The sequence below is a fragment of the Schistocerca serialis genome, chromosome 5 (genome assembly GCF_023864345.2).
Source record: "Schistocerca serialis cubense isolate TAMUIC-IGC-003099 chromosome 5, iqSchSeri2.2, whole genome shotgun sequence".
NCBI lineage: Eukaryota > Metazoa > Arthropoda > Insecta > Orthoptera > Acrididae > Schistocerca > Schistocerca serialis.
In genome coordinates, this window is record NC_064642.1 from 567,319,993 (window position 1) to 567,343,780 (window position 23,788).

Consider the following 23,788-nt stretch of genomic DNA (forward strand, 5'->3'; position numbering starts at 1 on the left):
AACAATGAACACAAATTATCAAATTCTGTACGTCTTGCAGTTGGTAGAGTTGGTGATGAAGTACTGCAGGTTCTGGAGAAATCACCTAAAACTGTTATTGTTTCCTGGGACTCACATATTGTCTTTATTTGAAATGAGCCAAATACTTTACACAAAACTTGCATAAAAGCATCTCACAGTGTCTTCAAACAGTAGAACACCTACAGCCACATTCAGTTTATACAGAAACAAATGGATGAACAAGTTCATATTTCCCGGAACTGCATAAACAAATGAATGAATACCCAGTTGTATACAAAATTCAACCCTCCCTCTCTCTCTCTCCCTCCCCCCCCCCCCTCCCCACACACACACACACACACACACACACACACACACACACACACACACACACACAACAGAAATTTTACACTGTACAAATAAAGAAATGATAATTTCGCAATTACATTACAGTCCATAAAATAATATATAGATTACCCCACATTCAAAAGACATCCACTTCCTGAAATGTAAGCATATCTGTGTACAGTTAATAATGATCTGCATTTAATTTTGGATATATATTTCCTTTACAAAATGTGTGCCATTTAATTGACATGATTTCATGTGGTCTTTGTAAACTGAATTATTAAATAATAAATGGCATACATGGGTCTTGATTTGTCACACAACTTCCACTGCAAAAGCAATGATCTTTATCACTCACAACAGAAAACAAACAAAACAGACAAGACATAACACTTGAAAATATAATACAGTTCAGTCAGTTGCTTGTGCAAATCTCTGTAATCTTCTTCGCCTGATCTCTTCTTGTTCAGTGGGACTTGAGTTATTAGCATCACTGGATGAATTTGAAACAGGATATGTTTCTGCTCTGTGAACATAAAAAAATCAAATGAAATGAATTGCAAAAGTAATCTAAACAATGTGTAAATGAAGTAAAATATTTTGAAATATTGTCTCATGCATCTAAAGAATCAATGTTCTCTCTCATTTGTACTCAAAAGTCAATGAAGATTTTCAAGTCTTCTATATGTTCCAATGAGATATAACAAAAATATAGTTTACAAAGAAATGTGATTTGATCCTACCTTCTCGTATCATTGAATTACCAATGTGAAAACTAAAATACAAATAACTTACATAGCAAGGAAGCACAAGAGAACTGAGAAGGTCACAATACATACTTCACCGAGTTTGTGAAAGTGAGCAAACAAATAATGTGTGACAGCCATTTTAATTATTACTCTTTAAAAGTAGATGAGAAAATAAAGACACACAGTTAAGGAAGGAAAGCAAAGCAGTAAGCTGAATACACAACACACAGAAAAATTTAGTGGAAGTAATATTCTCCATGCCACATTCTCAAAAAAGAAAAATATATAAATAAATTAAAAAAGGAAAAGCTGATAATAATTCCAATTGTAAAATTAAAAATCTACTACCGTGCAATATACACTTACGAGCCAAAACATTACGACCACCTGCTTAATAGCTTGTTTGTCCATCTTTGGAATGAAATACATCACTGATTCTGCATACCAGGGATCCAACAGCTTGTTGGTAGGTTTGTAGAAATATGTGACATTAGATGTCTACACACAGGACATGTAATTCGTGTAAACGATGGGCCACTGATTTGCGTACGCCATGATGCCGTCCAATAGCGACTGAATGGGTTCCGTAGGATTTACATCAGGCATCAATGTGAGTTCACTTTAATGCTCCTCAAACCACTGTAGCACAGTTCTGACTCCAAGACACTGACACTTATACTGCTGAAAATGACATTGCCATCAGTGAAGTCATCAAGCATGAAGGAATGCAGGTGGTTTGCAGCTGTCAGTGTGCCCTCGATTACTATCACAGGTCCCATCCAACGCAGGACAGTGTATCCCATAGCAAAATACTGCTCCCACCATTCTCCATTTGTGACACGCTTCATGTTTTGAGCCGCCATTCACCTCAACGGTGGCGTTTGTGGAGACAACCATTGACCTAGTGCAGCAAAAGTGTGATTCACCCAAAGCGCCAGCACATTTCCACTGATAGATGGTCGAATCCTGACAGTCCCATTCTCTATGCAATCATAACTAACGATGTCATTGGGTCAACATGTGAACTCATATGGGTGGTCTGCTGTGGAGCACCATGTTTAACAATGTATGTTGAAAGGTGTGGTCTGAAACACTTGTACATCCACCAGCATTGTGCTCTTTTGGCAGAGATGCCACGGATCACAGTCTATTCTACTTTACAGAGCAGAAAAGCCTCTGAACCCCACTTTCTGTGAAGAGCTGTGGATGTCCAACTGTTCCACTGTCCTCCAACCTCTTTCTGTAGATTGCTCACAACAGTAGTACATAAATATTCGACCAGCCTTGCTATTTTCGAAATATTTCCCGCATAATTATAAACTGCCCTTCGTCAAAGTCACTTATCTCAATGGATTTCCCCATTTACAACCCATATCTTTGCTAGGGTGATCCCTCATCCATGTCTGCTACAATTACATACTTCTGTTATGGCTTTACGTGCCCCCAATGCCACCAGGTGGCATCCAACATTGTGGGGGACCGTGATCATAATGTTTTTGCTTATATGTGTGTAATGTTCTTACTAGCACATGTAACATCAGTAATTGACCTAAAGTATGCAATTATTAGGCCTTTTTGTGGGAACAGTGATTCCTTATGTCAACAACAACTAGCCACTCTAATTACACAATTTTCCCCAAATTTTTGAGAAGGTAATGCAGTCAAGAGTTGTCACCTTCCTGTGCAGTTATGTGCTACTTAATCAATAACAGGCCAGATTTTAAAATGGCCTTTCCAATAAGACAGCTATTTATATGTTTACCAAGCACATGACAAAGCTTTTAAAGGAGAAAATTATCTCTAGTTTGGACTGCTATTTTTCAAGGAATTCCACTGTCAATTATTACTATAAAAGCTGCCTTCTTTCATTAGTATTTCATGCAATGTGTAATTGGTTTAGCAGTTATTTAAGAAACACAATTTAGCAAGTTACAGAAGGCTGTTTAACTAATTTACAAGCATATACCACATCAGCCGGAAATAGAAATTACAGTGCACATTCAAAAGGTCAATCAAATATCCGCTACTAGGGGCATGAAATTTTGCGAAAATGATAATGCAAAAAATAATGCAAAATTATTGGATTTTTGCCAATTAAAAATTTTATAAATCAAAAGATGGCAGTTTACTAATATTCATAATTGATACTTGTTGTTTGTTTGTTGTGGTCTTCAGTCCTGAGACTGGTTTGATGCAGCTCTCCATGCTACTCTATCCTGTGCAAGCTTTTTCATCTCCCAGTACCTACTGCAACCTACATCCTTCTGAATCTGCTTAGTGTATTCATCTCTTGGTCTCCCTCTACGATTTTTACCCTCCACGCTGCCCTCCAATACTAAATTGGTGATCCCTTGATGCCTCAGAACATGTCCTACCAACCGATCCCTTCTTCTGGTCAAGTTGTGCCACAAACTTCTCTTCTCCCCAATCCTATTCAATACTTCTTCATTAGTTATGTGACCTACCCATCTAATCTTCAGCATTCTTCTGTAGCACCACATATTCTCTTCTTGTCCAAACTATTTATCGTCCATGTTTCACTTCCATACATGGCTACACTCCATACGAATACTTTCAGAAATGACTTCCTGACACTTAAATCAATACTGGATGTTAACAAATTTCTCTTCTTCAGAAACGCTTTCCTTGCCATTGTCAGCCTACATTTTATATCCTCTCTAGTTCGACCATCATCAGTTATTTTGCTCCCCAAATAGCAAAACTCCTTTACTACTTTAAGTGTCTCATTTCCTAATCTAATTCCCTCAGCATCACCCGACTTAATTAGACTACATTCCATTATCCTTGTTTTGCTTCTGTTGATGTTCATCTTATATCCTTCTTTCAAGACACTGTCCATTCCATTCAACTGCTCTTCCAAGTCCTTTGCTGTCTCTGACAGAATTACAATGTCATCGGCGAACCTCAAAGTTTTTATTTCTTCTCCATGAATTTTAATACCTACTCCGAATTTTTCTTTTGTTTCCTTTACTGCTTGCTCAATATACAGATTGAACAACATCGGGGAGAGGCTACAACCCTGTCTTACTCCCTTCCCAACGACTGCTTCCCTTTCATGTCCCTCGACTCTTATAACTGCCATCTGGTTTCTGTACAAATTGTAAATAGCCTTTCGCTCCCTGTATTTTACCCCTGCCACCTTTAGAATTTGAAAGAGAGTATTCCAGTCAACATTGTCAAAAGCTTTCTCTAAGTCTACAAATGCTAGAAACGTAGGTTTGCCTTTCCTTAATCTTTCTTCTAAGATAAGTCGTAAGGTCAGTATTGCCTCACGTGTTCCAGTGTTTCTACGGAATCCAAACTGATCTTCCCCGAGGTTGGCTTCTACTAGTTTTTCCATTCGTCTGTAAAGAATTCGTGTTAGTATTTTGCAGCTGTGACTTATTAAGCTGATAGTTCGGTAATTTTCACATCTGTCAACACCTGGTTTCTTTGGGATTGGAATTATTATATTCTTCTTGAAGTCTGAGGGTATTTCGCCTGTTTCATACATCTTGCTCACCAGATGGTAGAGTTTTGTCAGGACTGGCTCTCCCAAGGCCGTCAGTAGTTCCAATGGAATGTTGTCTACTCCGGGGGCCTTGTTTCGATTCAGGTCTTTCAGTGCTCTGTCAAACTCTTCACGCAGTATCATATCTCCCATTTCATCTTCATCTACATCCTCTTCCATTTCCACAATATTGTCCTCAAGTACATCGCCCTTGTATAGACCCTCTATATACTCCTTCCACCTTTCTGCTTTCCCTTCTTTGCTTAGAACTGGGTTTCCATCTGAGCTCTTGATATTCATACAAGTCGTTCTCTTATCTCCAAAGGTCTCTTTAATTTTCCTGTAGGCGGTATCTATCTTACCCCTAGTGAGATAGGCCTCTACATCCTTACATTTGTCCTCTAGCCATCCCTGCTTAGCCATTTTGCACTTCCTGTCGATCTCATTTTTGAGACGTTTGTATTCCTTTTTGCCTGTTTCACTTACTGCATTTTTATATTTTCTCCTTTCATCAATTAAATTCAATATTTCTTCTGTTACCCAAGGATTTCTACTAGCCCTCGTCTTTTTACCAACTTGATCCTCTGCTGCCTTCACTACTTCATCCCTCAAAGCTATCCATTCTTCTTCTACTGTATTTATTTCCCCCATTCCTGTCAATTGCTCCCTTATGCTCTCCCTGAATCTCTGTACAACCTCTGGTTCTTTTAGTTTATCCAGGTCCCATCTCCGTAAATTCCCACCTTTTTGCAGTTTCTTCAGTTTTAATCTACAGGTCATAACCAATAGATTGTGGTCAGAGTCCACATCTGCCCCTGGAAATGTCTTACAATTTAAAACCTGGTTCCTAAATCTCTGTCTTACGATTATATAATCTATCTGAAACCTTTTAGTATCTCCAGGGTTCTTCCATGTATACAACCTTCTTTCATGATTCTTAAACCAAGTGTTAGTTATGATTATGTTGTGCTCTGTGCAAAATTCGACCAGGCGGCTTCCTCTTTCATTTCTGTCCCCCAATCCATATTCACCTACTATGTTTCCTTCTCTCCCTTTTCCTACACTCGAATTCCAGTCACCCATGACTATTAAATTTTCGTCTCCCTTCACAATCTGAATAATTTCTTTTATTTCATCATACATTTCTTCAATTTCTTCGTCATCTGCAGAGCTAGTTGGCATATAAACTTGTACTACTGTAGTAGGCGTGGGCTTCGTATCTATCTTGGCCACAATAATGCGTTCACTATGCTGTTTGTAGTAGCTTACCCGCATTCCTATTTTCTTATTCATTATTAAACCTACTCGTGCATTACCCCTATTTGATTTTGTGTTTATAACCCTGTAGTCACCTGACCAGAAGTCTTGTTCCTCCTGCCACCGAACTTCACTAATTCCCACTATATCTAACTTCAACCTATCCATTTCCCTTTTTAAATTTTCTAACCTACCTGCCCGATTAAGGGATCTGACATTCCACGCTCCGATCCGTAAAACGCCAGTTTTCTTTCTCCTGATAACGACATCCTCTTGAGTAGTCCCTGCCCGGAGATCCGAATGGGGGACTATTTTACCTCCGGAATATTTTACCCAAGAGGACGCCATCATCATGTAATCATACAGTAAAGCTGCATGCCCTCGGGAAAAATTACGGCTGTAGTTTCCCCTTGCTTTCAGCCGTTCGCAGTACCAGCACAGCAAGGCCGTTTTGGTTATTGTTGTAAGGCCAGATCAGTCAATCATCCAGACTGTTGCCCTTGCAACTACTGAAAAGGCTGCTGCCCCTCTTCAGGAACCACACATTTGTCTGGCCTCTCAACAGATACCCCTCCGTTGTGGTTGCACCTACGGTACGGCTATCTGTATCGCTGAGGCACGCAAGCCTTCCCACCAACGGCAAGGTCCATGGTTCATGGGGGGGAATTGATACTTATTGAATGTTAAAACTGCACTTTAACTTCTAATTGCCTCAAGGCTGAGGTTCGTGCATAATCTTAAACTGGCAGTTCATTTACTATATAACAAACTTTGATGTGATGATAAAAATAGCACAGAACTTAGCAAAAGTAATATGGAATTTGACAAAAAATGTCAAATTTGACAAAAAACAAAAAATTATCAAAATGAATACAACACCAAGTTTGGCAAAAAACGTAGCTGCATTGGGAGAAAATAACACCAACTTTGGCAGAAAATAATATCAAATGTGGCAAAAAAGATAAAAAATATGGCAAAAAAACAACACATTTGGTAAAAACAACACTAAATTTGATAACAAAGTACCAGTACATTTCACAAAAAACAGCCAATTTAAGCAAATAAACCAACATCAAATTTGGCAAAAAGGTAACACCAAATAGGGCAAAAACACTAAATTTAGCAAAAAAGTTCATCAAATATAGTAAATTAATAATAATGAATTTGGTAAAAGTATTAATTAAGTTGCAAAATAACAATGAATCTCACAGAAAATAACACTGGTTTTGGCAAAAATAACACTGAATGTAGCAATAATGCAAAACAATTTTTTCCCGTCCCTATCCATTACTAGTATATGCTGATGAATATTCATCTCCATATTTGAATTAGAGGCAGAATTAATCCTATTTGCAAAAATTTACAAGTTTTCTAATTAAGCCAAGCAAAGCACTATCACTGGAGAACACTGTATCTGATATTTTTTTGTGAATTAGGTGTGCACAAATGGGATAGCTTTAAACTTTCAAAAATACATCTCTATAGTCAAAAATTCACAAGATTCATTAGCATAATGGACAAGTAATGACAAACAGGATAGAAAGTGCTAAGTTCATGTATACTGATTAATATTTATACTGTAACAGTAATAGCTTCAGGTACTTCTCACTTGAGAATAATGGCCAACTTGGAAGACATAGAAGTAAATAATCTATCTTTCCAAAAGCCTCACCTTTTGGCCCACTCCAAAATTCCAGTGGAAACCATTTTTCACTATCAACTCTACAAATCAAGCTCGACCCAAACCCAATATTGAACCGCGTCTCTCACAATTTACTTTTCCACCTAATGTAGTGATCCATGTCAGTTGTGGAAGGGCATGTATCACGCACTTCAGATATAGAGCTCACAGTAAAGATGTGCGTGACTGCAATTAGTTTACAAACATTGGGCCACATATGGTTGGGGAGCATTTGTAATCTCCATGGAGCAAGGAGGAAAGAAGGAGCTCTGGTACCATGGAAGACCTCCGGCACAAAGGAAGACGAATATGCTGTATATAAGTGAGTGCTGTTTTGTACTGTTCAAAGACATGTTAATGAGAAGTCTTTGAGACAGTAATATTAGTTAGTTCTGGGAGCAGTATCTTGCCATGTAATGTGTAACAGTTTATGGAAGCTTGTGACATTATACAGAGTTAATTGGAACTATTCAACACATTATTTAAGTACAACACATTATTTAAGTAGAGTAGCAGTGTTTTGTTTTATAGCCACTTCACTTTTAGAAATCTATATGGAAGAAAAAAGTTTGATGACTAGGAAGAACAGGGCACAGCATAGCTGGACTCTGGATTAAATCACAGGAGTTGCAAGGCTGAACCTTTACACCAATCTAATAAGTGTGTGTTAAGGCGAAAGTGTTAGGTGTAGCTGTATGGATTAATAGGTCTAGAACAGATGTTCTTCAAGCATTCAAAACATCGCCAGACAAGCTAAATACAGCAGTTATCAGCCATTAATAAACACTCCATGTGGCATGGTATGGTTATAAGCAGAGAAAAAACAGACTGAAAGGAAGAAATTCCGCAATAGATCAGCAAGAGATGTGTTGCCATGGATCATAAACAACAATGTTGATGGGCTAGGGCTAAACACATCCATCTAAACCGACAAAACATGCAGCCGTATGTGACCCTCCAAGAGCCAGCATACAACCAGCAACGTCTGGCCAGCATGCAGCCCTCAATACATCACCAGTGCACACACTACACCACCACAATGCCAGCATATAGTCTACTCCAACGCGACGCCAGCACACAGTCTAAACCATTGCATCATCATCACACTACTGTCGACTACCAGACCATCGCCAGCATGCGGTGCAACTATGGTGACCTATGTCAGTATTTCACTTCAAAATTGTTTTTGTGGGTGTAGCGCAGTGATTCGGTAATATTTGTGAGTTTGTTTATGTTGGTGATAACAAGGAAAATGTTGACAGAAGTTAATATGGAAATGTTTCTACAAGTACTGGAAGACATGCAGAGACAGTCAAATGAAAAGTTTTCAAAAGTAATAAAACAATCCAATGACAAATTTTCACAGATCAAAAAGAGATTCGTACAGCCATGGTAAATTTCAAGACAGTATTAATGATTACTTTGTGCAACTATGTTAAGACAGAAAATCAGATTAAAGACACTCATTAGCAAGAAATGGAAAATGAAGATAGACTGTGACAAGAATTAGAAACTCAGATTAAAGACACTCATGAAGCATTACAGGCACGTTTAGGACATAAGCTAGATCGAAGACACAGTGTGTTAAGAGAAGGAATACACACAAAAGTCTTGGTACAATGTGACTTGGTTCAGGAGGAGATACATGAACATATTAAAAATTTGCGCATGGATGTAGATAGTTTACGTAACTTTGCAGAAACAGAAAGAAAGTTGGTAAAAGATCAGATATCAGATATACAAAGAAATTTTAGAACAAAGAAGCGACGAGACAGAGATTCCATACATCCACACAAGATACAATCAGTTTCGGAGGAAAAAATAAAATCATTGTTGGATCAGAAATTTCAGGAGACTTTACACACTTTAGGAAATGGGCAGCTTTCTGGCGAGGAAGTTACTAACACCACCAACGAGTTTAAAAGACTATGGGATGAATTGGCAAAAACTAGAAGGTAATTAACAGTAAGTCAAGTTAAAGGTAAATCTTTCAATGCAACAATACTGTTAGAGGAACTGCAGAACTGCAGTTGGGAAGTAGAATGAACTTTTATAAGCATTTTCCAAAGTTTAAACCAGATGGGGAAGTACATCCAACATACTATAGACAAAGTACATCTAGCAAAGATATTGGTAAGACATTTACCATACTATGTAAGAAAGGAAATTTTATACAGAGTTTGGTCTACCGTAAATCAATTTCTGTCATTAGTTGAAAATCTAGATATGATTAATAATGAGCACAATAATCCCAGTCATGAGGATATGTGCCAGGAAGAAGATCAGTTTAACTCTAAATATCAGAAAAAAATGATAGGTTAATTATTGTCAGGTAAATAAAATTCAGAATAGTAAATCTAAACAACAAAGATGTGGAGTACAAAGCACTGATACACAAACATTTACAACTAGTGGCCTAAAGGAAGGTGCTAGAATAGTGTAGCATCTTTTGACACACCACACAACGATAGTAATGGAAAATGATCAACGTCTTGGTCTAGGGGATCACGATTCAGGAATGCCCAACTAAATGAGGAACCATAAGAAAAAAAGTTCGTTGTGTGGTGTCACCGCCAGACACCACACTTGCTAGGTGGTAGCCTTTAAATCGGCCGCGGTCCGGTAGTATTCGTTGGACCTGCGTGTCGCCACTATCAGTGATTGCAGACCGAGCGCCGCCACACGGCAGGTCTAGAGAGACTTCCTAGCACTCGCCCCAGTTGTACAGCCGACTTTGCTAGTGATGGTTCACTGACAAATTACGCTCTCATTTGCCAAGACGATAGTTAGCATAGCCTTCAGCTACGTCATTTGCTACGACCTAGCAAGGCGCCATTATCATTTGCTATTTATCTTGTGATGCATGTACCGTCAGACCGATGTTCACCAATTATGGATTAAAGTTAAGTATTCCAGAAGCTACGTACCTTTTTTGTTAGTATAATTACTTTACCTGTTCCAGACCTCACGCCAGCCTGCGTGAGCTTAAACGCATGCCTTTCGGCTACCTCCTAGTGGCTTGGCTGTCTTGCCAAGTCACAACAGTTTGACGACGAGGATTTTGCGTTCGTATTGATACCCTGATTTACTTGTCATGGCTTCGCCACCATCTCCAGATGTACTGTCCGAATTTTATCGCTTACAGAACCAGCAGACGCAGGCCTTATTGGATGCCCTTGGACAGCTCATCCAGGGTCAACGTACAATGCAAAACGATGCGGCCGCCGCCGCTCCACCGCTCCCGCAGCCACAACACACAGTTGCACCACCTTTCCGTCCTTTTGATGCGGCACTGGAAAGCTGGACGGAGTGGTCACGCCAATTTGGTTTCCATCTCGCCGCCTACAGAATTCAAGGTAACGAGCGGCAGCCTTTCTTATTATCGTGCGTCAGCATGTCCACGTACCGTGTGATAGTGAAATTATTTCCCCGACGCGACGTAGCAACTCTGTCCTACGACGAAATTTTGTCTGCATTAGATGCATATTTCAAAGAATCAGTCAATGTAGTTGCCAAACGGTATACGTTCTTTCGTACAAAACGTACGGCTGGTCAAACTAATAGGGAGTGGGTTGCAACTTTGCAAGGCCTTACTAGGGATTGTGCTTTTGAGTGTGAATGTGGACTCCCTTATTCAGATACTATGGTACGTGATGCAATTGCACAGAACGTTTCTGATGTTCGTATACGGGAACAGATTTTGAAACTAGTCAATCCCTCCCTTCAACAAGTGATAGACATATTGGATCGACAGGACACACTTGACTTTGCTCAGGAATCATTTGAAACTTCACCAGCCGTGTGTCACGTTAACCGGCCCGCCGGGCGAGCTGCATGGAACAGTAAACAGCCCTCGCGCCCGTCCGCGCAGCTGCCGCCAAGCTCTCAGCCACGTGTGCCGCGCAAGCAAGCAAATGCAGTGAAATCATGCCTGCATGCCTGCGCTGTGCTACTAGACATTCGCATGAGAATTGCCCGTCACGCCAAGCTATTTGCTTTTTCTGTAATAAACGAGGACATTTTCAAAGTGTTTGCCAGAAAAAGCTCCGATCGGACACTCACATCCATTCCAGGCCCTTTGCTTCGCGCCGGAATTGGAATCGAACCCAGAATACTCAGGCTCGTGAACCTTCGCCCATGGAAATTCATGTATTTCATTCCACTCCGCCCAGTGCCACTCTCTCTAACAGTGATTGTGTTCGTCCCACAAATAGTGTGCGCCGACATCACCGGAAATCCCGTCATGTCACAAGTGATTCTGTACCAGTGTCAGTTCACGTTGCACGAGACAGTCGCTCTTGTCGTCAGCAGGACAATAAACTTTTTGTAGACTTGGACATTAATGGCAACGTGATACCATTCCAGCTCGATACCGGAGCTGCAGTTTCCTTGATCAATCAATACACGTACAAATAGCTGGGCACCCCTCCATTGCATGCCGCAAATGTTAAGTTAAGTAGTTATTCAGGACAAGCAATCCCTGTGTTAGGACAGTGCAGCCTTCTTGCAACATACAAAGGACAAACAAAACTTGTGTCATTGTACGTCCTTCGTTCTTCTTCTGCAGTGAACTTGTTTGGTTTCGGTTTGTTTCAATTGTTTAACTTGTCTATAGTCAATCTGGTCCTATCAGTGAACCAGACTGTGCCTTCAGACAGTATTTCTCGTCTACATGAAGAGTTTGCAGACATTTTTGCACCGGGCCTTGGTTGCGCTAAGAACTATGAAGCACATTTGGAACTGAAAGTAAAAGCACAACTGAAATTTTTCAGAGCGCGCAATGTTCCCCACGCATTGCGTGATGAGATCCCAAGAACATTAAACAATTTGGAATCACAAGGTGTAATTGAACGTGTGCCGGCTTCTCTCTGGGCATCACCCTTTGTAATTTTGCAAAAGCCTTCCGGAAAATTGAGACTTTGCGTGGACTTCAAGGCAACAGTGAATCCACAATTAGTGACTGCAACTTTTCCTTTACCCCGCCCAGAAGATCTTTTTGACAAACTGTGCCCGGGTAAATATTTTTCGAAGCTGGACCTAGCAGATGCGTACTTGCAAATACCGGTGGACGAAGAATCCCAGTGCGTTTTAGTGGTTAACACACATCTTGGTTTGTACCGATTCAAACGACTGCCAGTCGGGTGTGCATCCGCCCCTGCATTGTTTCAGCAATATCTACAAACTGTTTGTGCGTCGGTCCCTACTACAGCAAACTATCTGGACAATATTGTGATCTCCGGAAAGACGGAAGAAGAACATTTAGCCAATCTCAGAACATTATTTCAGGTCTTGCGACAAAATGGTCTTCGCTTGCGGAAGGACAAATATGTGTTTTTTTGCTCAGGACTTACCCTACCTGGGCCATGTAATCAATGCCCAAGGCATACATCCCAGTCCAGAGCACCTCCGTGCCATACAAGACTTGCTTTCGCCGCAGAATTTGAAGCAGCTATAGAGTGTGCTGGGAAAAATAAATTATTATCATCGCTATGTGCGCCACGCCTCTTCCATTTCAGCTCCGCTTCGTCGCTTACGCCCTAAGGGTGTTCCTTTCGTCTGGACGACGGAATGCGAACGCGCCTTTCGCCAGTTGAAATCGGCGTTGCTTTCCAATACTTGCCTTACGCCATTCGATCCCCGGAAGCCCCTTTTGTTGATGGTGGATGCCTCGGATTTCGGGATCGGTGCTGTGCTTGCGCACAAAGATGGTTCGCACAATCGCCCTATTGCCTTTGCGTCCAAATTGCTCTCGTCTGCACAAAGAAATTATTCACAGATCGAGAAAGAAGCATTGGCTCTCGTATTTGGTGTTACAAAGTTTCATGATTTCTTGTATGGTCGTCACTTTACCATCATCACAGACCACAAACCTTTGACATTGCTTTTTCATCCGAACAAGCCTGTACCTCCACGTACAGCGCAGAAATTAATTCACTGGACTATTTTCCTCTCGCAGTGCCGCTACGATATCTTGTATCGGTCCACTGCTAAGCACGGAAACGCCGATGCGTTGTCCCGTTTGCCTGTTGCTGAGGCTAGAGCATTCGATTCCTCCGAACTTGCTTGCATGTTCATTGATTCGGAAACCGATGACGTGGTCGATTCGTTTGCAATTGATTTTCGTCGTGTAGCTACAGCCACAGCTGCTGACCCTGTCCTTGCTACCGTTCTGCGTTTTGTTGCTATGCAATGGCCCTTGTCAAAGTCACGGATCGGGGATCCGTTGGTTCGCCGATTTTTTGCTCACAAGGAGAGACTTTTTGTTCGACGTGGTGTTTTGCTGTTGCATTCTGATAATGATCAGTCCAGGGTCGTGGTCCCACATTCGTTACAGTCCTCTGTCTTACAGCTTCTCCACCAAGGACATTGGGGTATAGTGAGAACGAAACAACTTGCTCGTCAGCACTGTACTTGGTTCAGAATCGATGCTGCGATTACGAAAATGTGCTCTTCTTGCATGGCGTGTGCCGCACAACAATCCGCACCACCGCAGAAATTCTTTGCATGGCCAAAAGCCACTTCCCCTTGGGAACGCTTACACATCGATTTTGTTGGTCCATTCTGGAATGCTCGATGGTTGGTTGTGGTAGATTCATTCAGTAATTTTCCTTTTGTTGTCCGGATGTCTTCCACGATGTCTTCTGCCACCATACAAGCATTAGCCACTATCTTTTGCATTGAAGGTCTTCCACAGACTATTGTTTCCGACAATGGCCCACAATTCATGTCCGCTGAATTTCAGTCATTCTGCAAGGTCAATGGTATTCAACATCTGACATCCGCGCCATTTTCGCCACAGTCCAACGGTGCCGCTGAACGTTTGGTCAGGACTTTCAAGTCCCAGATGTTGACGTTGAAAGAGTCGCATTCTCGGGAGGACACGTTATTGCTCTTTTTGTCCTCGTATCGCTCTCAGCCCCGCGATGGTCGCTCGCCGGCTGAGTTGCTTCACGGTCGCCCTCATCAAACCTTGATGTCTTTGCTACATCTGCCGCATCAGGTTCCTGTGCAGCGGCAGACACCTGCTTTTGCCCCAGGCGATGTGGTATACTATCGCAACTATCGAGGTTCACAGCGTTGGCTCGCAGGGCGCATTCTTCGCTGCCTCGGCCGCGCTATGTATCTGGTTTTTGGGGCCTCTGGTGAGGTGCGTCGGCATCTCAATCAGCTGCGCCTCTGACGTCGCATGGGTTCTGCCGCTCCCCGTCTGCTTTCAGCGACGGTGCCGTCCGGTCAGCGCCCTGGGGACCCATTTACTGGCTCGCCACAGCCCCAGGTGTTACCGACGATGCCTTCCCTTTTGCCCCATGGCGACACGCCGCCACCGCCACCGCCGCCTGTTCTCCCGCCAGCGACGCCCGCAGTGGACGCGTCGCTGCAACTGCCGGGCGCCTCCCTGGGTCACGCGCCGCCGATCGCTTCCCGTGATCCGTTGTCCTCCGCCATGGACTTCTTGCCCGCTCAGGACCACAGGACGTCTTCGCCCGTTGGGTGCCCCAACCCGATGGAGGTCGACCCTTCGGTCCCTCCTGTCTCTCTACGAGCGCATACACCGTATGTTGGCGTGCACCCTGGAGTAGGTTTTCAGGCGTTTCCTAGCTCCCCTTGGACCGAATGGCAGGGTGTGGGTGGCACAGCCTCGCCTGTTGTTCGGCTCCCCACCTCGTCGCATACGTCAACATGGGGTCCTCCCCACGGCGGGCGGAAGCCTTATAACACAACCGTACGCCGATTTGTGGGGGAGGAATGTGGTGTCACCGCCAGACACCACACTTGCTAGGTGGTAGCCTTTAAATCGGCCGCGGTCCGTTAGTATACGTCGGACCCGCGTGTCGACACTATCAGTGATTGCAGACCAAGCGCCGCCACACGGCAGGTCTAGAGAGACTTCCTAGCACTCGCCCCAGTTGTACAGCCGACTTTGCTAGCGATGGTTCACTGACAAATTACGCCCTCATTTGCCAAGACAATAGTTAGCATAGCCTTCAGCTACGTCATTTGCTACAACCTAGCAAGGCGCCATTATCATTTGCTATTTATCTTGTGATGCATGTACCGTCAGACCAATGTTCACCAATTATGGATTAAAGTTAAGTATTCCAGAAGCTACGTACCTTTTTTGCTAGTATAATTACTTTACCTGTTCCAGACCTCACGCCAGCCTGCGTGAGCTTGAACGCGTGCCTTTCGGCTACCTCCTAGTGGCTTGGCTGTCTTGCCAAGTCACAACAGGTTGCCTTTATTGAGGTAAAACCACTGTGAAATAAGTTACTTGCTGATGAAAAGGAGAAAGAAACACTTATCAAGTTTACTAACCCAGTAGTTTCAGGAATGACTGACAATCAGGAATAGAGTGTGTAAATAGATTTGATGAGTGAAATCCCTACACCAATGTAATAAGAGTGTGTTAAGGTGGCAGTGTTAGGTGTATCTGTACGGAGTAATAGGTCTAGAACAAATTTTGCTCAAGCAGTCACATCATTGCACAAGCTAAATACAGCAGTCATCAGCCATCAAACAATACTCCACACAGTCATTCAAATGCCACTTCTGTGGAAATTTTTGCTTTCTCAAACGCCTTCAAACTTCATGACATGACTCTCTATTGACTGTCTGACAAGGAAGGATGAACTCTGAGTTATTTGTGGTCAAGATGAAAAGGAGCCTTCCATTGTGACGTCTGTAACTTAATTTCATTGTCATAGTCATAAATCGATTTTGGAGACCAGTAACAAACTCTGAAAGAAAGTTTGAATTGCCTTGAAGCAGCAGTTTAAGATCTGTGAAAACATTGGTATGATGTTTCCTCTAATCCTGATGCAGCTATCATGGCATAAACTTAGCAACAATTTTTTTTCGTGTTCAGTCATTTTGACAGAATACATTCATAGGTATCATCCACAAGGAAGAGGGGAGATGAGGTACTGGTGGAAGGAAAGCTGTGAGGGAAGGTTGTGAGTCATGCTAGAAAAGCTCACTCGATAGAGCACTTGCATGCAGAAGACAAGGTTCGAGTCCCGGACTAGCACACAGTTTTAATCCGCCATGAAGTTTCACATGTATCATAACCTATCCCCATAATGTTGGAAAGCTTTGATGCCTCTAAAAACTTCCTTTGACATATATTGCATTTCTTCAGCAGATTTGCAAAGTTCAAAACAAAATTTTGAACACTTAATCTATTCTTCCAGGTCAGTCATTGCAGAGAAGCAAATTCAAAGAAAAATGGCAATGGAAATATACTCACCAACAACTAACCAAACCACTCAGTTCACAGGCAATTGCCACACAAGAAGGAAGTCATGGGGAGACACATAGCGGTATTTCAGTGTACTCTTAATGATTTGCGCTTAAAATCCAAATTTCTGGAATTTTTGGATACCAGCTCATTATCATTCCAAAAATAAAATAATTTGGTGAAGCACAAGACAATTTATCTCTCATTAATCCCTCTGGGAGAGCTATGAATTACATGCCATCATCTTTGAACTGCCCGTCATGGTGGTGTAGCAGAACACCCAAGAAATCTCTACGACATGTCTATATTTCATCTAGTTGACTAATTTGTTTCTATTATGTGCAACATCAGAAATAATATGTTCACTCAGAATAAACTGTTCTTCCATTAATATGATATTACAAATCTGATTATACGCCAATTGGTAATGCTGTACCAATTGGACAGCTGAAAGTTTTATCCTTTTAGTCTTCTTACTTGTCTTCATCATCTTCACGTACTGACTTTCATTAGTTGATGCTGTTATTTTAAACTTAGTATCATTTATATTTTGAAAATAATGTAGATAGCTCAAATTCGTCCATGCATGAAGTTTTCAATCATCTTCATTCTGGTGGCCTTTATCCAGCCAATGCCAGGTAAGAAGTGATATGGGGATTTTTCCAGTTTCAAGGAGAAAGAACCATACCTGTATATAGTCCATTATTATGATGGAGTCACCATTTCCAAAGGCACTCCCCCCTTCCCATGATGAGGAATCTGTGAATCCATTCTGTATGCATGTTGTTTACTCCACATGGCCAAATGTAACAAAGTTTTTCAAAGTGTTTGTGCATTGTGTAACTGAGATGGGATGTGGGAACCAACCTAGTATTTACCTAGAAGGACATGTAAAACCACCTGAAACACGCACCCAGGCTGCCTGGCACACCGGGCCCATCCTAATTCGTGAGGCAGATTCGATCTGTAGCTGGTGTACCTCCTCAAGTCCCAGAAGTGGGTGCTTTGAAGAATGGTCACCTACCCGGGCATGTTACCAAATTTTCGTTATGTGGTATAATTATGAGAGAAGCGTGCTACTTAAAATCAAGCATAAAAAGTACAGCAGCTACAACAATAATGAAAAACTTAACATAAAAGAAACTTCATTTGCTCATGCAAGGGGGAAAAAAAACATCATTATCTGTGACAAAAACTGACATTACATGTTACAGAACTACAGTTTCCTTCCTGATGAACTGTGAAGAAAAAAAAAAGCACAGAAGAGTATGACCAGTGAGAATGTGTCTTTTAAATACGATAAATATTCAGTATTAGTTTCTCTAGGAATAGAATGCAACAGCAGGTCACTTGAACAGCATGAAGAAAAACAGAAAGCCTTACTAAATGGACATTTTACATACTAAAGCAAAGATAAACTGTCTGCTAACTATAATCAAATGTTAATTACAACACACTTTGCAACAGGATATTATATATGTAGCTTTCAGTATTCTGTCATCAAACCCCTATTTAAAATGCAGACACCCAAACAAGAAACTGAAAGAAAACTATGTTACTACTGTTTTTTTACAAACTGATAAAGGCACTTTCTGTGTGGAATAAAATGCAATCTATACCAAATCTCAACTACCAATGAAAAGTGAAGAGAGTGTACGGCAGGATACTGATTAACTACAACATGCTGTGCCATTTGTTATTCCAGGCTCACTGCCCACCTGCTGCTACTGCTGCTGGAGCTGCTAGCACTGCTTGCAAGAGCAGATGCGACATCAGTTGACCGTCTTGTTTCACCTGCAGCTCCTGTCTCTGTAGTTGCTGGACCCGTATTTGACTCTACATCATTACTTCCTGTTCCATTAACCAGCACCTGATCATTACCTACTTTTGTTGTCACTTGTTCTATCCTATAGCAGACACATAAGCAACACTTAAATATATGCCATGTTTGTAACTGCAGAGGAACTTTAATATAGATGAGTCGAGCTACATAACACATGCAAGAAGATCCTTATAAATAACAAATTAATTAGGCAAATAGTCAATAAGTCTCACAAATGACTGTTAGTTGACTGGGACATTCAGCAGTTCTTTCAAACTCAGTTGCAAGAATATCAACTACCCATTCTCATCCTTCACTCAGCTACTCATGCTAATCCAAAAATATACATCCATTTACTCATCAGATACACATACAGATGAAATAAAAATGTTCTGTTACCAACAATGGCACTTGCTGGAATACTATATTAATCTTTGTGGTTTTTTTGTGTGCCTACAACTAGTTTTTGTAGAAAACCTCAAAGGATCATGAAGATGAATAAAGTATTACAGCTGTTGTCATATTGTCTAAGTCTACAAATACTGTTGCAGAAATCTAAAATTGCTAAAAAGCCATTGTGAGCTTATAGTTTATTAGTCAATGTGTCTGTGGAAAGATAGTTTAATCAAATTTCCAACAAGGTAAATGATCTGCATTATTGCAAGAAGGAAATTTCTTATTGGTCATTGCTACTTCTGCTTTGTTTCTGAAATTTTGATAAAATAAAAACTGATTTGTTTCTTATTCCAAAAAAAGCAATTATTTTATATACCACTGATGGTTCAACATCTATGCAATAAATACATGTGCACTTGTTCATCTTCGCTACTTTGAAACACAACTCTTCTAATGAATAAGTGTTCATAACTTTTAAGATATCCATTTTAGAGCATATATTTACTGAACTTTTTTTCATGTTCTGGTCCATACTACTACTTCGCAAAATATGGAAAGCAAAGGGGCAAAATATGGAAAGCAAAGAGCTTGCATCAGAAGAGATTTGTTTCACAGTATTGAAGATCAAGAATTGCTCATAGCTCTTAAGGTGTGCATTTTAGAACCAATGTTTACTTGACTTTTTTATTTCGAATGATCATTACTGTCATACCCCTGAATATTGACCATCACTTCTGAAACACCCTGTAGACACGAATTACTGTGGTTCCACTACATCACTAACATTACTTGCGCCACAAACTGTACGAGGGTTATTTTTTTTCTCAGAATATATTTATTGTTAAGAGTCTGAATTTGGTGACAATATACATCAACATGTCTTGTCCATGTCCTATTTTCTATGTAGTTTCCATGATGTTCTACGGCCTTACGCCAACATTGTGGAAAAGCATGTATTCCCTGCTTGTAAAAGCTCTTGTCCTTTAGGCGTAGCCATGTTTTCACTCCATGACTGACACTTCCATCATCTTCAAAGTGTGTTCCCTGTAGAGGCAGAGGGGGTTGCCTTGAATTTCTTATTTTGTGGTGAACGAGGATGATGCCACTCCACTGTCTTTTTAATTTTCAGTGCGAAGTGGTGCACCCAGCTTTCACTCCCCTGTAATGATTCGTGACAGAAAGGCCTCTCCATCGGTCTCAAAATGCTCCAACAATTCATATGAGATGGCCATTCTTTGAATTTTGTGGTCTGCTGTGAGCATTTGTGGAACCCATTGTGAGAACCTCTTTGAATATCCGAGTCTCAATCCTTGCAGACACACTTCTAATGCTGACCCACAGCTGTAGAGCCAACTGTCGAATTGTGATGCGCTGGTCAGCGCAAATAATGGCATCTGCATGCTTCAGCATGTCTGGAGTGGTGGCTGTGACAGGACGTCCCAGGCATGGCTGATCATGGAGCTCTGTTTGTGCATTTCTTGAGGCTGTAAATTTCTTTACCCATCGCCCAACTGTACTCCTATCAACTGCAGCATCGCCATACACTGCACACAAACATTTATGGATGTTCACCACAGTTTCTTTTTCTGCAGACAAGACTTCAATAACAGTACACTGCTTGTAACGTGAGTCATATGTAGAAGCTATTTTGATGCTGTACTACAGCTCTGCCATCTGCCAGAATGTTACAAAGTTCACCAGCGCACAGAACAAACATCAAATGTGAAGCACGAGCAAGGACGTTTGTCTACGTATATTAATGGATTTTTAAAAAATGTGGGGCATTACTTATTGAACAACCCTCATTCATCAGAGGGCACATATAACACAGACTCAATTGCATAAAGCATCTCTATCATAAAGATTCTCGAAGCAATACTACGAACATGCAAGATTTTCCCCACCCTGGTTAGAGGGACGGTGTGTTGTACTACAAATAAAATTATGGCTTCCTCTGAGTTTTGTAGAATTACAATTTGTACCACTCTCCCTCCTGCCTAAAAATAGTCTTCTACAATCATTTACTCCATATTTGGCATGGGAAAATATCTTCCTGTAGCAGGATGCAGTCATCCAGTCCCAAGTATCTGAGAATGCCTCCATACTCAGTGGACTTCAAGCAAATCTTTGAGCAAATTTAGGCCAACAACTCAAGTCTTTGGTCAGAACTCCTTGGGCAAGTCCTTCCTAAATGACAGCTCAGGCCTTTGGCAATGTTGTAAGTAGATCACTTAATGCAGTAACATGAAGTCATCAAATGGTTTAGTCTATTCTTCCTCTGTACAACTGGATTGGATTTTAGTGACAATGCCATGCTGAGAACTACTTCATCAAGCTATGAGATCCTAAAACTTTCCATGAACAGTGTTTGGCAGTGAATATCATTCACTGCCATCATATTCCCACCAAGCCAAAACGGAAGCACTGAGTTTCCATGCGATATCTTGTTTAGTGAGATACTATTTTGCCTTGAGTGTCTGCCAGAAATCCTACTGATTTGTGTGTGGTACGGAAAGAAGCAGGGTTGCCATCCTCCAAATGTGAGTCCAGTTTCTAACTACTCTGCCACCTCACAAGTCTGATGTATAACACTTCAGCACAGTCAATGCCAGTGGTTGAAAATGGTTTCAATGGAAAGTCTCAAACAGCAGATAATGGAGGGTCTATTTCTTAAGTAAAGTGAACTTTTACTGTCTCATATCGAAGACATTCAAGTAGCACATTCGATTGTCTGTTGTGCTCTAAGGATTTATAATTTTGCTGTCATGTCAAATGAAACTATGCACATTCCAATGTGATGAGAGTAATACAAATTTGCTGGGTGAGCAAGTGACAAATAATGTATCAAATAGGCTAGGATGGCACTGTTGTGTTTAAGTAACGCTACAAACAAGAGAAGGAGGAGGAGGAGGAGGTGGTTGATGATTATAGAGGCAGGGAAAGGGTGGGTGGAGATGTGTGGATCGAAGAGGGTGCGCAGAAATGATGGGAAGGAGGGATAAGGGGGGATAAGGGGAGAGAAGGGGAGAGTCAGACGGCTCTCAACAGCAGTGTCAGGTTCACGTGTGAATTACAATAATGTCAACAATTGTAAAATTTAAGGGGGGGTGGAAATTCATTGTTGAATCGAAAATTGCAAGAAATGTAAGAATGAGACAGGTTAGTAGTGAGGGGCAAACAGAGTCAGAAGGGGATGGCAGAGAATGAAGACTAGAACTGGTGTATGCAAGGATGGGATTTCAACTGAAAATATGCTCGATGGTCGTCATTAATGCCTATTTCCTCAGGCATTGTTAAAAATAAATATTCAAGATTTCATGGGCAAAATGATGATCGTAATACCACTGTCGAATATGTTTGTCTCCTTCAAACCTTATGGTGAGAATCTAAGTAACACTGCGAGCTACAGGGTAGTAGGCATTACAACATATGGAAGTTTGGGTCAGCCCGCGAAGTGAGCCTACATAGTCAAAGTGGTTAAGGCGACCACTCACGACAAGTGGAAAATCTGGGTTCAAGTCATGGTCCAGCACAAATTTTCATTTATCATCAACAGATAATATCTTCATACCTAATGCAGCTAATGTCAGAAAGATTTCTAACTGTGAATACATTTCCAAAAGTATTGAGCTTCAAATAAACCCCTTTGCGTACAGCAGAATTACATTGGTGTATACACTCAACTTGTTAACTGCTTCTACAAAATCCTTTTAACCTGTAGCTTTATATACCACACAAGAACCTGAGTTTATGGATCATGGGATCAGCAAAGAAAGAAATAAACTTGGTTTTCAGTACTTGTCTCAGCATTCATTTCAATTAATTTGATGACTCTTTTCCACAATTGAGAGTGACAGTGTTCCTAAAGAGGAAAAACTGATTAACAGTGAAGGAAAAACTGTAGATTATTTACAACAGCTAGTGAGGAGTACACATACATATAAAATGAAGTTACACTGTAGTGCAAATAAGAAATAACTTTTTCTTTTTACAACCATAAATTAAGTAACCTACATGTATGAGAGAAATTATTTTTAGAATTTCAACATTTTGTCCCTAGCAGCATGTCTCACTTAAACTACATTAAACATTAATTTCCCAAAAACTTGCAACACATCCACTTCTATCCATTCCCAAAAGCTTTTTGTATTACCTGACTGCCACTGAAGCATATTGCTGCATCATGGCAACTGAAGCATCAAGCAGTAATTGAATGTTACGAAGGCACTGCAAGCGAGCTTCCACAGCCTCCCTGGTGTTGCCCTCCATACGATGAAGCTCCTCTGTAGTGAATGCAGCAAGATTAGGTGGTGGAACAGGTGGTGGCGGAACTGTTAGAGAGCACAAACATTATATTAGTTTTATGCCTTCAGTATACAACATGTTGCAATTACATAAAAAGACTTGTTTGAAAAATGTGATTTATAGCAGCCAAAGTCACAACTAACTTTTATCGCCTTCAGCATATACTCCATTCCTATCTATACACCACTGCATACAAGCCTTCCATTGTTCAAAGCAATGCAGTAACTCAGCACTTACCACCCATTTCAACAACTCCGAAATGTTTGCTTTTAACTGTTCCATAGACTGATACGTCCCCCCTTAACCCTTTGACTGCCGTTGACAAGTTAACTTCATTACACTTGTCCGCTCCCCAGGGTGCTGTTGACGAGTTTAAGCATGGCCAATGGGCATTCCTTGAGTGCTATAGCCAAATTAATGGCCAATGGGCTTTCCTTGAGTGCTACAGCCAAATTAACACAGCCTGTTAGCTATGGCCACA

The 23,788-nt window shown here is 41.1% G+C and overlaps 1 protein-coding gene across 2 annotated transcripts in view; it reads right to left on the reverse strand.

The window, feature by feature from the left end:
• Window positions 1-524: 524 nt before the first annotated feature.
• LOC126481192 (E3 ubiquitin-protein ligase synoviolin) overlaps window positions 525-23,788 on the reverse strand; it is an 88,646-nt gene continuing 65,382 nt past the window's right edge. Inside the window, exons 11-13 of one of the 2 annotated variants that reach the window (XM_050104782.1) lie at window positions 23,156-23,333; window positions 18,503-18,691; window positions 525-874 (exon numbers count right to left, since the gene is read on the reverse strand). In XM_050104782.1, coding sequence (XP_049960739.1) covers window positions 760-874; window positions 18,503-18,691; window positions 23,156-23,333 — 482 coding nt within the window. In that variant the 3' untranslated portion in view covers window positions 525-759. The remainder of the gene's footprint in view (window positions 875-18,502; window positions 18,692-23,155; window positions 23,334-23,788) is intronic. The other variant, XM_050104783.1, reaches the window with a different exon arrangement.